Source organism: Perca flavescens, chromosome 23 (genome assembly GCF_004354835.1).
Source record: "Perca flavescens isolate YP-PL-M2 chromosome 23, PFLA_1.0, whole genome shotgun sequence".
Lineage (NCBI taxonomy): Eukaryota > Metazoa > Chordata > Actinopteri > Perciformes > Percidae > Perca > Perca flavescens.
The window spans coordinates 12,797,269-12,812,319 of NC_041353.1; the positions used below are offsets into that span (position 1 = coordinate 12,797,269).

The following is a 15,051-nucleotide window of genomic DNA, read 5'->3' on the forward strand; positions in this document are numbered from 1 at the left end:
GTTTTTCATGTATTGTATACCTTGCTGCAAAACCAGTTCTCCTCCGGGGATAAAATAAAGTTGAAAGTTGGGTTTGATGACGGTTGATTCATGATACATGATGGAATACAGGTGTTGCGCTACAACCAATAGCATACTTGTCAATATCACTAAAAGGACAATTTATACCAAGCACTGTGCACAACAACATATGTTCTGACACGTTAGAGCCAAACAGGTTTAACCCTGATCTTTCATGCTAAGTGGAGCAGAGTTAAACATGCTTCTCAATCTGGAACCTGTCAACTTTGTAGGATCCACACTTTCCTGCTGACATTTATTTAACACCCAGCTAGTTATCCATAACTAGCTGGATGTTAAATAAATGCTTTAAAGTGAAAGAGGTTCAGGGGCACATAACCTGTCAGCTGTTGCAGTGACAGTGCATGATTGTTTTTTGTTTGATGCAACAATGAAGTTTGTACCCACTGAAATAAAAAGGTGATGTTTTCTGCCCTATTCAAGTAATTAAATATCTTAGGAGTAATAATTTCTGTTTAAAGATTGGCAACGCCAGTTGGTACGTTGCAATAGTTGGTGAAATTAAATTAAATGTTTTCATTCAAAAACTATTAAAGCATTACCATAAACTTTAGCTACGATATGTACATTTTCAGATTTCCGAGAGTCCGTGAAAGCATCTAGCAGGAAGTTCAAACAACTTTTGCTGTCCGGACCGACATTGTTCTCGAGCTGTACACAAATGCAACTTTGTGTCCTCTGGCTGTTCTTTAAAACTCCCAAACAGATATGGCAAAATACAAAAAGCTAGAATGGAACCAGTGTTGTGCAGGCCTGTACATTTGTTGCTGGCGTGTAGATGTAAGTCTAGTAAATACACCGAGCGAGTGAATGCAGTTTGTGTGCTCGGGTTCAACTGGCTCCAGGTGTCCTTCATTAGGAGACGGACTTCAAGGTAAGTCTACACCATTGACATATATAAAACACTTTCACGTTAAATATAAATAATACACATATGTATAGATATAGAGTCCTCGTGGGAGCATAGTAGCTTGGCAGAGATGTGCTTAGGGGTTGAGTCGTTATTTCGCACTTTTTCTCAGTTATATCTAAAATTACTCAAATTTAAGAAAGTGTATTCCAGCAATGAGTGTTTTTGTAGTCCGTGAAACATAAAATTTCTTTTGCTATGAATGAGAGTGGGTAACTTCACTAGTAATATATATTTTATGTCTGGGTCATAGGATGATTAATTTTTCCAGGTAGGAAACAACTATGGTGATTGTTGGTCAAATGTATTAAATGCATTTTAATTCAAGTGATCAAATTTTATTCTAGTTCTAAATATTAACTGTTAAATATAGGCAGTATAAGCTACACTTTTTTAATTTTTTTGCGGATGTGCAAATAGCCACGTTGGACTAGATGGGTCAAACTTAAATTTAATAAACAAAAAATTAACTGAAGTAATTAGATAATTAACTAAGTGATCAAATATGACATGCATACATCTCTTTGCCTTAATAAGGAGACAATAAAATAAATAAGCAGTGATGTATTAAGAAAATAAATCTGCTAACGTTACCTTTCTTTACCGTATTAAATATTATTGTTATTTTCTTTACCAAGTTATTAAGCATAATAAAATATAACAGTTATAATAATAATAATAATAATAATAAACAAGATAAACATTTTAGAAATATTTTCTAAGTAATTTACTTTTATTATATGTACAAAATATTATTCCCCTCACTTCTAGCTATAGTGCGCTCTTAGTTATTTATTAAACCGCCCGCGAGTGTTTTTCGGGTAGTCACGTGATCAGAGGGTTTAGCACCGACGTCAGAGAAACAGAGCTGGTAATGATCCTCACCGTGCTGCTTCCTACATTTTAAACTCCACGTCTTACTATTTAAAAAGACATATTTCCAACAGCGGAATTAATATTCCTCTCGCTAGTGTGTAAAAGATACGTCATAGTAATGTAAACTGTAACGTTACTGGAAAGGCAGAGGGAACCGTATAGCTCCTAATAATGTTACCCAGCTCGCATTAACGTAGTATAACCGTTAGGGCTAAACTAAATGCAGCAAACATGTCTTCTCGCTAAGAAAACAACTGGTGGTATTCTGTTGCGTTCAAGTTTTCAGGTAAGTCGGCTGAAAATAGGCATGTGGCTAGGGTATGTGTTACATCGTCAGTGAGTGTATGGTGTTTTCCCCAAGGGACCCATTTTGCTGGGCTAGCTTCATATCTGTTAAAATGCCTTATAGCTTCGTATTACTACATTTCCTATTTGGCAAATACGTTAAGCCAGTGCTGTTCTTGCTGCCTTTCCTCTTGTGTCAATGTGTCGTGAAATATTTGAAGACTTCTAAAGATGTTAAGGCTTTTTTATCAAATGGTTTGGCAGTTAGTGAGTATCATAGAGACTATCATGTTTAGACTTGTGTGTGATGCTGTCATGAAAATTATAGCAGTAATATCATTCATTTGTTTGGGAAACTTGCTTTCATGAGGGAAACTTGGGCTAAGTAAATGGTATAATCTGCAATTGACTTTCCGTCACAAATATTGTAAAACTTTTGTCTGATAACTTAATACAAAGATTGAAATAAACTTGACTACAGAAAAGGAGAGAAACTTCAGGCTATATGTTGCTCATATGACCACATCAGGCACGCTGGCTGGCTACATAGATCTTTGTTTGGTTGTCATCCACAGAGCTCCATTGTTGTCCCAGAGACTGTGTTTGTGCAGTTAAAGTCCATTCATGAGGCTGAGTGCATCATCAGCACACCATACCTTTTTAATGTATCGAGTTCCCGCAAAGAGGACAAGTGCGTTGTGGGGCTTCTGTTGCAGTACTGCATTGGTGTGTATACCTGGCATAGTCATACATGTCTCATAGCACAACAGAGGATCCATCTTTTAGAATAGCCTCTCATCAATATCATGCCATGAAGGGACCACATCCTACAAATCTCTTCAATCAATATGGGATAGCAAAGAAGGCCACCCTCAAGTGCATTCTCTCTATAAGTGCATGAAGGAATCATTTGAGTGGATAGTAGTTAGTAAGGGTGTGTGCTGCACTGTGATTGCTGTGGATAATAGCAGGAGGAGGAAGGGCTGTGATTAGGCTTGCTGGCTTTGGGGTGTGTAGGTCCAACACAAATTGATGTTGCCTAGTAAATGAAGGTGTTTCGTTTCCTATCCCTAAACTAAAATTTCAAATTAACTCATATTTTGCAACTTGTCCTACAAAGGGGATATATTACCTTGGGTCAGCTCAGCTGAAAACAGACATGTAGCTCAGTGTAGGGCTCAACTAAAAGTTTAATATTGCACCACCATGTTTGAGGTGGATATTTTCTAAGAAGGAATTAGTCAGAGCAGTTTCGGCTGTTGCACTGGGCCTGTAATAGGCCTGTATAATGTAACAATATGGTTTGAGTACAGCTAAGTAAGATTCTAGTCTGGCCTTATCACTTGGTATTAATAGTTAATGTGGCTTTTTTTGAACATGGATTGCCTTCATTATTTCTGTATTATGTATGCATCCGTTACTTTCCAATCAGTATTACACAAAAGAAAGTGCTCTTTGTGTATTTTTTATCAGTCACCCTCACCATGTAAATCCGCATCCGGTCGTAACACTTGTCATATTAATCTTTCCTGCCAGCAAGAAGACATAAGGTATTAGTAAGTTTAGCTAGGCGTGGTCTGAAACAAGGTTGAGGCATTGAATTTGGTGCACTGTTAGCACTATTTCACCCCTGGTAGCATTGTAATTTGAATACAGTGAAGCTGATGTGTGTGTCTGATTATCATCTTTCTGTCTCATATGCAAACTACTATGGTTTAACTGTCCGCTGCTTAATGTGCTTGGTGCAGTATGAATGTGTAAGGCTGTCCATATTCTCAGCAGCTTCTGGTGCACCTTTTAAGCAAGGCATGTGACCCCTGGATGCTTCAGAAGAGCAGTTTAAGCTGTGGTTCTACTGACTGAAGCACTTGGTAACTATGTTGTTTAAAGTGTTTGTTTGTGTGTGCTAGGTGTAGTGGTGAGCCCATGGATAAGCCATCATCTTCAGGCACAGCAGCACTGGAGGAGAGAAAAGGCCTGGTGGGGGTAAGCAGCCTACTACTCACAACTAGATCAGTAACAAGATGTGATATGTGGTAAATTCTAACTTGTAATATAAAGTCAATTACTGGCGGTATAACATTTTACAGTGAAATTCATGTTTCTTAACTTCTCTAGGAGACTCATGTTTTGTCTGGTGATATGTGTTTCTGCTGTTGTTGGCTGTCTAAATATGGTTACAAATTTGCGATCAAAATTGATTTTCTTTTTGATTTTTTTCACAGCAGACATTTTGACTTGTCATAGCAGGAAAAGCACAGGTGGAACAAATAACATTACTGATTGCTCAATTCTATCTAAGTGTCCCAGTAAGCCATTCTAGTGAACCAGCATGCAAAATAGCAGGTACTGCTAATCTCAATGGAAATGCAGCTGTTATCAGTATTATTGCACCTGTAGTGTTTTTACTGTCAGCAGACATTTTGACTTTTAGTTTGCTATTACATAATTATTTTTTTTCTGCTGTAAACAATTTCTATTCACTGTTGAGGTACTTGACTCATGCTCTACCTGTTTAAGGGTAACTCCGCAGATTTTACACATCAAAATCTGTTCACAGGTATTGGGAGTACTACTGCAAATGTGAAAAAGTAGTATAAAGCCTTTGTGGTTCCAGGAGGAGCTGTGTGAAATCTGATAAATTGCTTCATGTGATGTCATTTGTCATGTCTTTTGGGGCTGAAAACTACAAGATTGAAAATGAAGAAAAGAAAGAAAAGATCTGGCAGTGTGTAGTAAGAAAGCAGTGAGCTTACCAGACCTCCTAAGCCTGCTCCTCATCTCTGCTTGAGGCTAGTGGCTTGAAGCTCCATTAGCTGCTACTAATAATGCACCCAAATCTCTGACTTAACTGTTGGTGGGCGAGTTGCATTGTGGGTAATGTAGGCACCAGATTTTGACAAGGAAGAAGAACGCATGAAATAAAATGGGAAGATATCTTTGCTTCTGCTGTATTGATTGTGACCCTTTTTTTAACTGTCCATCATGAGTCCGACAGTGTTAGAGGTGTGCAATGTTAAGTGGGTGCAGAACTCTTTGATGATAATAGTAAAGGTGGGATTGTTACACTCAAAGCTACCAGAAGCTGAACATGATTCCAATTAATCTTTCTTTTAATTTGAGGGCACAATAAGATGTCTTGATGATGGTTGGTTATGTGGTTGGTGATGCTAATTACCCATCATGTTTAAAATGCCTTAGACAATGCAAATTGAATCCATCACTGTGGGTCTTTGCTTGTACCTGTACTCCAGGATGGTGGGGTGCTCAGAGGTGCTGAGGGTGGAGAGGTAAATCCTCAGACCCAGAGGAAGAGCAGCTCCTCTCGTTCCTCCCGCAAGAGCTTCCGCTTGGACTACCGGCTGGAGGTAAAACCTCACTTCCCATCAGCCCCCTGTCCCCTAAAACCTCTACCTAAACACATCACCTCTTCCGACTTTACCTCATTTCCATAAACATCCCTTAACATGCCATCTCTACAGTTCTCTACCTATTGTGTTTTAACCTTACATCGTTTGAAATGCCCTTCTTTAAGCCTAAAAGAAAAAGCAAAAATGTCATTGTTTACTTTTATTATAGGAGGAAGTGACAAAGTCCTGTCGGGACAAACATGGTCGCTGGACAAACCCCTGGCCCACATGGCGGTTCCCTTCCTACAACACCCTGCTCAGATTCCTGTTGTTTGATAAAAATCACAGCAATATACCAACTAGTAAAGAGGTGGGTACTTATTAGAATAAAAATGTAAAGCCATGATAAGAGGAAAATGTCAAATTGCGATTATTTTGACAGATGTTGCAAGTGTGATATCATTCACAATATGGGAGGGAAAGATACATTTTTTGGATCATCATTTTCATTGAAACACAAATAAAAATGTACTATAGTCATGTAGTGTGATTTTTGCAAGAATCTGTACCAAACAAAGATGTATTCCTTTAGTCTGTAGGATGGGATTTGTAGGCCCAGGACGTCTCTGCAGCCCCACAATACTTTATTCAGAATGGTTAGACATGTTTTGCCTTTAACAAATATTGCGCCCCCCTGCCATTTGGATATTGCACTATATAGTATATATATGTATGTATGTATGTATGAATGAATGAATGAATGAATGAATGAATGAAGATGGTATAGAGGATAACTCCAACCTAATGTCACCCACTTAGACACTTTTAAAAAGCTGCAAATGTATGGCTTTACTCGTATTATCCTCCTAGTGATCCATATTAGAGTTCATATACAGTATTTCCCACCTCGGTTAGTGGGATTATTGCCCTTGAGTATTTATAGCTCCTAGTGGAAACCTTGCTGAGCTCAGTAAGAGCTTAACGGGCTTCAAAAACTGCATTCACACAGCAACAGAAACATTTTTAACCCCTTAATTGCACATTTTTGTTCTATAAAATGTGAATGGGTGTACAAATCAACAACCAGAGGTCATAGATCAACATTTTAATGGAAAGGTAGTTTGCAAAATTATGTAAATATATTGTGCTAGGATCCTGTAAATTATATGATGGATCAAACTTCACGGCACACAAAAGTAAATTGTTCAAAGAGCTTTTTATTTTGTTTTTTTATTGAGAATACATCATACATCGCAAGCAGCAACAAAAACATGTTGATCCCTGTGTTTAGAGTGGAGCAACCAGTGCAGGACTATAACATTTGCAGAGCCCAGAACAGTGAGTCGATTATTAGGGTGCGAGGGGATTAGTGTTCATTTTTGAAAAGTATGATTACTGAAACGTCCTATTCCTTATAATCAGTATGTGGTTGTTTGCTGTCCCTGTCATTCTGTGCTACTTCTTCTCTCTTCCTTTCTTCTGTATCCTTCCCTTTTATTCCTCCATCTACTTGTCTCTGTGCTGCTCTTACTGTCATTCTCTTTTCCCCTCCCTGTGAAGGCTCTGGACAGTGAGCTCCCAGTGATGGAACCGTACTTTGTCCAGAACCCAGACCTCTCTGACTCTGGTCCAGGTCTGAGAGTCACCTGGCTTGGCCATGCCACGGTTCTGGTTGAAATGGACGGGCTGAATATTCTGACTGACCCTATCTTCAGCCAGAGGGCCTCACCGTTTCAGTTTATGGGACCCAAAAGATACAGAGGCCCCCCCTGCAATGTGGAACAGGTTAAGTACTTTGTTTTTTCCCATTTAAATTCAATAGTTCACCTTTTTTTTTTCCAAAAACAGTTAGTTTCTTTGGCTGCTTCCTTTATACCTCGTTTTCATGGTTTATCCTTCTGGCAACAGCTGCCCAGGATCGACGCTGTCGTCATCAGTCATTCTCATTATGACCATCTGGATGTTGGGTCTGTGGCCAGCCTTAATGCACGCTTTGGAGGGGAGCTACGCTGGTACGTGTCGTGGATATATAGTCAACAGTAATGTTTTGAGATCCAGTATTAAATATATTAATTGTAGTTCATGTATTCAGCTTACTGCTTACAGCTGCTCAGGAAAGCAAAATGTATTTCAGCGTGAATTGACAAAGTTGTATCGTATTATGTAGTATGCCAGAATTTTGGAATTATGTAAGTGTGATAATGTGTGTTTCCCAGGTTCGTGCCCCTGGGTTTGATGGACTGGCTGGTGAAGATGGACTGTGAGAATGTGATGGAGCTGGATTGGTGGGAGGAGAACTGTGTCCCGGGTCATGATGATGTCACATTTGTCTGCACACCATCTCAGCACTGGAGCAAACGCACCGCACTGGATGATAACAAGGTAATAATACCTTTTATTATGTATTAATCAATTGTTTGATTTATAGTATCAAATCATTACAAGTTATCTCAAGACACTTTACAGAGAGTAGGTCTAGACCACACTAGAACAATTCCCCCCAGAGCAAGCATTTAGCGCAACAGGGGCGAGTCATGCAGATTCAATTTTTATTGAGTTTAAAGCATATTTAGTACATACACAACTATTTGTCTTGTACTTTTTTTTTTTCTCTCTCAGTCCTTATGGGGCAGCTGGTCTATTTTGGGTCCGGACCATCGGTTTTTCTTCGCTGGCGATACCGGCTACTGCACTTCCTTCCAGGAGATTGGACGACGCTTCGGACCGTTTGACCTTGCAGCAATCCCCATCGGAGCTTACCTGCCCAGGTTCTGTGCATTATACACACAGTGTCTACACAGTATTATTAGGTACAATGTAATACAACTGTAAAGTCTACTTTTGTAATGTCCAGTTTTTTTTTTTTTTAAAACTGTCATGAATGTGTTAATTCAGTTGTGTTCTAGCATAGACCTTTTGCCTCGTCATAGTAGGAAAGTACAGTTGGAAGTAATTTAGTTAACGATGGACATTTGAGCCATTGTTAATGAAATTAGTTGAACTATACTAATATGACAAGTCAAATGTCTGCTGTGAAAGAGGTCTAGTTGTACTGGACTACATTATATTGAGGTATTTCCCCCTCCCCCCATGTTTGTAAATGGGGAGAAAAAAAACCTCAATATAATGCTGTCTGGTACAACTCAAACCTCAGTATAAAGTTAGAGATTTTTGACAGTCAACAAAAACTGAACATTACAAATCTGTTGTAAAGGTAGAATTTATGGCAGAGATGGTGATAGTGGCTACTGTCTTCTGCATATAGAACATATGTTTATTGCTACACTGTATGTAATGCACAGACATGTAACAATATTTTTTTTTCAGGAATATGATGCAGGGGCAGCATGTAGATCCAGAAGAGGCTGTTCAGATTCACCAAGACCTTCAGGCCAAACAGTCTGTGGCCATTCACTGGGGAACCTTTGCCCTTGCCTATGAGGTATACAGATACTTTAGTTAGTGAATTAATGGTTTAAAAAAGGAAAAGTTAAACATATTATTCACTTTCTTGCCAAGTGTTAGATGAGAAGATGATATCTGTCTGTCTCAAAATGTCAAACTAGTCCTTTTAACCCACAAGCAAAAAGGTTAAGGCTAGAATTGTGACATTTTGTAATTAAAGTGTACACTCACTGCAGCAAGTCAGAGTAAACTGTCTTAGCTGCAGAGATAGTCATGTATCTTAACAATAGCATCTTTATTATATTCCAGTAAATAAACTAACAGCATGTCAAAGCACTAACCTCTGTAATAGTGAACGTTTTGTAGTAATGAAGTGATGAATCGGCTCAGTCTGTAGAAAAATATATTTAAAAATTTTTTATGATTCCTACTAATGTATCAGTTGCCAGTTTATTAGGTACAGCTAGCTAAAAACTAAGCAGTTTAAGCTTTGCAATAAATTCTACTTTCATTAAGGTTAGAATGTTAGAGATGTTGAATCAACTGTATGATCTATTTCTACAGTTTGTGGTTCTGTTGAATTGGATTGCGTTAAACTGTTTCTAAGCTAATTTTTTTTATATCAAATGTTTAAAAAAAAAAAATCTACAGACAGAGCTAACTCATCTTTTCGTTACAATTCATTGTTCACTATTATAAATCACAGGGGACATAAAAGCCAGAGTGTTAGAGCACCTATTATGTTCTGCTAACACAACATAACAAAAGGTCATTGTTTGTTAAGCTGCACGTCTATTGCTGTAGCTAACAGTTTGATTCTTGCAGCTGCACTTGGAAAGTCAAAAAATGATAACTCACTTTCTCTGGTCCTGTTTCCTCCTCCATCCAGTATTACCTGGAGCCGCCGGTTCGTCTCAGAGAGGCTCTGGAACAGAAAGGACTGAAGCCAGAATCCTTCTTCACTTTGCATCACGGGGAGTCTCGCCTTATAACTTCACAGGAAGGAGATGTCTTTGACTGATCCTCTCTGTAGCGTTTCATGGGCCATGTGTGTCTGTAACAAAGTGCAGAACATTTGGTCATCATTTTGATGGACTTCAGTGATTAAAGTTTGAAATGCATATCTCAACTGCAAATAGGAAATTAATACAATACTGTTTACATACTGAATGTTTGCACCATGCCATTGTGAGCAATACTACCTACAGACGCTGTGACTCCACTATATAAACAATCTGCTTAATTAGGTTTACACAGTGTGTAATTCTTCCTCATAAGAAACATTTAAAGTACAGTACCAGTTTTACATAAGTTGTATTTAGAGACTTCTGCAGCTAAATATTTTTTCTATCGTAATAACTTGATTTTTGGTATTAATGAGTTTTTGTGGTCTGCACACTGCTTAAGAAAGCTTTCTGGCAAAAACAATGTCCCAGACCAAAGGAGTAACTTAAAAATCAACCACTTAAAAGAAATCTGCAGGTTTGTCATCCGTTGACAAACTGCAAAAATGTGACCACAATTCTTTAATCTGATTTTCTGAACATCAAAAAAAATCACAATAGTCAAACGTAACGAGAATTTAACTCGCATGGAGTAATTGGTGCAGATAATAATGGAAGTAAAGTTTGTGTATAGGAAACAATGTGGGGTTGAACAACAAACCTTCAGTATGAAGCAGGACTGGAGACCGTTTCATGCAGCTTTGTGTTGACAACTGGATTTTGACGTTCCTGTGAGCTGTAATTAAACACAGAAAACAAACCTTTAGAACGTTATTTAGAGTAGTGATTTTCAAAGATTGGTGCTAGCTAATGCCACAATACAAAAGGTATTGTTTTTCTGAATGTACTCTGGTCAACCCTAAACTACATAAGACACATTTCTGTGTCTTATGTAGTAAGAAGAAATCAGTTGTCTCAGATATAGATTTTCAACCACTATGCTAATAGAAAGTGCTGCTGAAAAGCCATCAGATGCAGGCAGAAGTTGAGCTGGGTTCAGCTTCATGCACTGCAAATATTGTGCATTGTTCCTGCTTAAGACATTTGGCTTTTGATGCTCTGTAACCACAGCACAGACACTTTTTTTCTCTTTAGTGTGATGATTCATATTTTAACTTCTTAGAACTTCAGTCAAATGCATTTGCTTCAGAGAGCAACAGTAAAATAAGTGATTTTATTTTTTGTTACTTTTCATACTGAATCTTTAAAGCCTGAATGTACAAACAGTTGACAGCACAATATTGAGTTAATGTAGTAGACTGGTTATACTTAACAAGGCCAAAAACTGTGGCTTACACTTGATCCATGTCACTGAATCTCCCATTAAATATCACTTGCATTTTAAATTAGTTTGTTTCTTGTGTCAGCAGCAATTTAGGGCAGGACATGTATACATGCATTTTTTTTTGTTTTAAAAGTTATGTCTGACAAAAATTACTATACTATTCGAACAGTATTTGATTCCTTCACATCCAACCCTCCAAGCAAGAAGCACAAATACTGCAGGTTATTTTCATTGATGTATTAAATGGTTCCTTACCCTAAAAAAATCCTCCTTAGTATGACTGTGGTGAACATTAAATTTACTTTAAAGCAGGGGTCTCAAACTCAATTTACCTGGGGGCCGCTGGAGGCAGAGTCTGGGCCGCATCAGGCTTTCCACAAGAAAAGCTTTGTTAAAAAAAAATTCCATTCTCCTCAAATCTCTTTATTTTTTATATTCTTTTATCCCGCCGCGTACGCATCACTTTGATTTACTTTGTCAGAGAGAGAGACCTCATATTAACTCTAAGTGCCACATACATACAGTGAGGAAAATAAGTATTTGAACACCCTGCTATTTTGCAAGTTCTCGCACTTGGAAATCATGGAGGGGTCTGAAATTGTCATCGTAGGTGCATGTCCACTGTGAGAGACATAATCTAAAAAAAAAAAAATATCCAGAAATCACAATATGATTTTTTTTAACTATTTATTTGTATGATATAGCTGCAAATAAGTATTTGAACACCTGTCTATCAGCTAGAATTCTGACCCTCAAAGACCTGTTAGTCTGCCTTTAAAATGTCCACCTCCACTCCATTTATTATCCTAAATTAGATGCACCTGTTTGAGGTTGTTAGCTGCATAGAGACACCTGTCCACCCCATACAATCTGTAAGAATCCAACTACTAACATGGCCAAGACCAAAGAGCTGTCCAAAGACAGAGACAAAATTGTACACCTCCACAAGGTTGGAAAGGGCTACAGGGAAACTGCCAAGCAGCTTGGTGAAAAAAGGTCCACTGTTGGAGCAATCATTAGAAAATGGAAGAAGCTAAACATGACTGTCAATCTCCCTCGGACTGGGGCTCCATGCAAGATCTCACCTCGTGGGGTCTCAATGATCCTAAGAAAGGTAAGAAATCAGCCCAGAACTACACAGGAGGAGCTGGTCAATGACCTGAAAAGAGCTGGGACCACCGTTTCCAAGGTTACTGTTGGTAATACACTAAGACGTCTTGGTTTGAAATCATGCATGAAACGGAAGGTTCCCCTGCTTAAAGCAGCACATGTCAAGGCCCGTCTTAAGTTTGCCAATGACCATTTGGATGATCCAGAGGAGTCATGGGAGAAAGTCATGTGGTCAGATGAGACCAAAATAGAACTTTTTGGTCATAATTCCACTAACCGTGTTTGGAGGAAGAAGAATGATGAGTACCATCCCAAGAACACCATCCCTACTGTGAAGCATGGGGGTGGTAGCATCATGCTTTGAGGGTGTTCTTCTGCACATGGGACAGGGCGACTGCACTGTATTAAAGAGAGGATGACCGGGGCCATGTATTGCGAGATTTTGGGGAACAACCTCCTTCCCTCAGTTAGAGCATTGAAGAAGGGTCGAGGCTGGGTCTTCCAACATGACAATGACCCAAAGCACACAGCCAGGATAACCAAGGAGTGGCTCTATAAGAAGCATATCGAGGTTCTGGCCTGGCCTAGCCAGTCCCCAGACCTAAACCCAATAGAGAATCTTTGGAGGGAGCTCAAACTCTCCGTTTCTCAGCGACAGCCCAGAAACGTGACTGATCTAGAGAAGATCTGTGTGGAGGAGTGGGCCAAAATCCCTCCTGCAGTGTGTGCAAACCTGGTGAAAAACTACAGGAAACATTTGACCTCTGTACTTGCAAACAAAGGCTACTGTACCAAATATTAACATTGATTTTCTCAGGTGTTCAAATACTTATTTGCAGCTGTATCATACAAATAAATAGTTAAGAAATCATACATTGTGATTTCTGGATTTTTTTTTTAAGATTATGTCTCTCACAGTGGACATGCACCTACAATGACAATTTCAGACCCCTCCATGATTTCTAAGTGGGAGAACTTGCAAAATACCTGGGCGTTCAAATACTTATTTTCCTCACTGTATATACATATATATATATATATATATATATATATATATATATATATATATATATATATATATATATATATATATATATATATATATATATATATACACACACATACATACACATATATATACACACACATACATATATACACACACATATATATATATACACACACACATACATATATATACACATACATATATATACACACAAATATATATACACATACATACATACACACACACACACACACACACATATATATACACATTTATATACACACACACACGCTCGGAGGTGAGCCGTGGCCGGCTCGGAGCCCTACGGCTGGCGGAGATGCGACAGCGAGGACCGGTTCCACGGCTTGGTCAGGGACATTAACTCGTAGCGGCCGGTGAAGCTTCCGAGCACCGGGCTTCCACCGCTGCGAACGGGTTTTTAGCTTTAGGAGAAAGCATTTTATCTGTTAATTCTACCGACGTAGACACTAGGCGTTATGTAGTTGACCCGCGGTGGTGAATTGTCTGCAGTTCTGGGAGGGTTGTTGCCGTGTTCTGATTGTTCTCATCTCAGCTCCGCCGAGACAAAATAGACATGCCATTTCAAAAAATAACATTTATTAATGTATCATCATTCAAATATCATGTTTTCAAAAGCATAATTTTCATACATTTTTTTGTGACATATTTAGACTGCAAGCAGGCACATCCGGACAAACGAGCAGGCTTATATGCCGGGGCCGAGCCCCGGCCCAATTTAACCCCTGGTTATATACATTTAATATAGCCTACATATATGTATACGTATAATGTCCCGCTGGGCAGCAACTTAAAAAAAGTGAAGTGTTGTGAACGCAGCGCGCTGGGACGAATGTCCGCATGTGCCCAATAGAAACGAGGCAGCCAGCCAGGCACGGAAGAAAACACTCCATCACAACGCTGCTGTAAATTTCACTCATTGAGGAATGTTTCTCTGCTTGCTTCGAGCCCTGCCGATGTCCCGCCCCCGAGAGCCATATACCCCACCGTGATTGGTAGGTTCGTTCACCCCCGCACACAACACTGTAAAGTACCAAACATATCACACTCGCGGGCCGCACTAACATTAAACTTTCATATTAAGGCGGGGGCCACAAACTATCGTCCCGCGGACCGCGAGTTTGAGACCCCTGCTTTAAAGCAAGGCTATAGAAGCCACTGTGTGCTTACTGTACATGTAATGTCCATGGGCTGGTGGGTTGTATTAACACTGCCGGAGTTAGGGGTTGACATATAGCCTAATGAATACACATAAATAAAAGGTTCTGCCCATAGGTAATATGCAGTATGCCATAAAATTACAAAATAAAATGTCAAAGTCATAAGAAAGGTCATAGTATAGTGTGCCATTAAAGTAAAAAAAAAAAAAAAAAAAAAAAAAATCATAGTATGTCATATTTCATGGCAAAGAAATGCCATAAAAATGTAGTATAATAAGTCATAAGAAATGTCATAGTATAATGTCCCATAAAATGTCATAGTATAGTATGTCATAAAAATATAATTGTATATGTCAAAAAATAAAGTTTAGTGTGCCATAAAAATAGTATAACATGTAAAAAAAGAAATAATGTCATGTCATTATAGTTTGTCATAAAAAAAATACAAATTAGTGTGTCAAATTGTGTCAAAGTCGTAAAAATGTCATATGAATGCCATAAAAATATAGTATAGTATGCTATACCATAAAGATATAG

The 15,051-nt window shown here is 38.6% G+C and overlaps 2 protein-coding genes across 8 annotated transcripts in view; one reads left to right on the forward strand and one right to left on the reverse strand.

The window, feature by feature from the left end:
- Positions 1 to 657: 657 nt before the first annotated feature.
- napepld (N-acyl phosphatidylethanolamine phospholipase D) lies at positions 658 to 11,257 on the forward strand. 4 transcript variants are annotated; one of them, XM_028570177.1, is made up of 10 exons: positions 658 to 955; positions 4,063 to 4,138; positions 5,407 to 5,520; positions 5,732 to 5,872; positions 7,063 to 7,287; positions 7,411 to 7,514; positions 7,719 to 7,884; positions 8,122 to 8,270; positions 8,830 to 8,944; positions 9,797 to 11,257. In XM_028570177.1, exons 1-10 carry the CDS (start codon positions 813 to 815, stop codon positions 9,926 to 9,928), a joined length of 1,365 nt encoding a protein of 454 aa, XP_028425978.1. In that variant the 5' UTR covers positions 658 to 812; the 3' UTR covers positions 9,929 to 11,257. The 4 variants fall into 4 exon arrangements, with proteins under 4 accessions (XP_028425978.1, XP_028425980.1, XP_028425979.1 ...); XM_028570179.1 differs by lacking the exon at positions 658 to 955 and adding an exon at positions 1,818 to 1,862; XM_028570178.1 differs by lacking the exon at positions 658 to 955 and adding an exon at positions 1,849 to 2,153.
- Positions 8,035 to 15,051, reverse strand: part of LOC114549884 (proline-rich protein 5-like) — a 29,809-nt gene continuing 22,792 nt past the window's right edge. For 3 of the 4 annotated variants that reach the window (XM_028570175.1, XM_028570176.1, XM_028570173.1), the window contains 3 exons: positions 10,573 to 10,647; positions 9,766 to 9,961; positions 8,035 to 8,937 (listed from right to left, as the gene is read on the reverse strand). The gene's annotated coding sequence lies outside the window, so the exon portion shown is untranslated. Of the gene's footprint in view, positions 8,938 to 9,248; positions 9,299 to 9,765; positions 9,962 to 10,572; positions 10,648 to 15,051 lie in introns of all 4 variants that reach the window. The other variant, XM_028570174.1, reaches the window with a different exon arrangement.

What these genes read in the sequence shown, in the direction of transcription:
- napepld (XM_028570177.1), top strand. Translation starts at nt 813, where the DNA reads ATGGAACCAGTGTTGTGCAGGCCTGTACATTTGTTGCTGGCGTGTAGA. An exon ending in ATATACCAACTAGTAAAGAG is followed by an intron (nt 5,873 to 7,062) that starts GTGGGTACTTAT and finishes CTCCCTGTGAAG; the next exon opens with GCTCTGGACAGTGAGCTCCC. An exon ending in TTTGGAGGGGAGCTACGCTG is followed by an intron (nt 7,515 to 7,718) that starts GTACGTGTCGTG and finishes TGTGTTTCCCAG; the next exon opens with GTTCGTGCCCCTGGGTTTGA.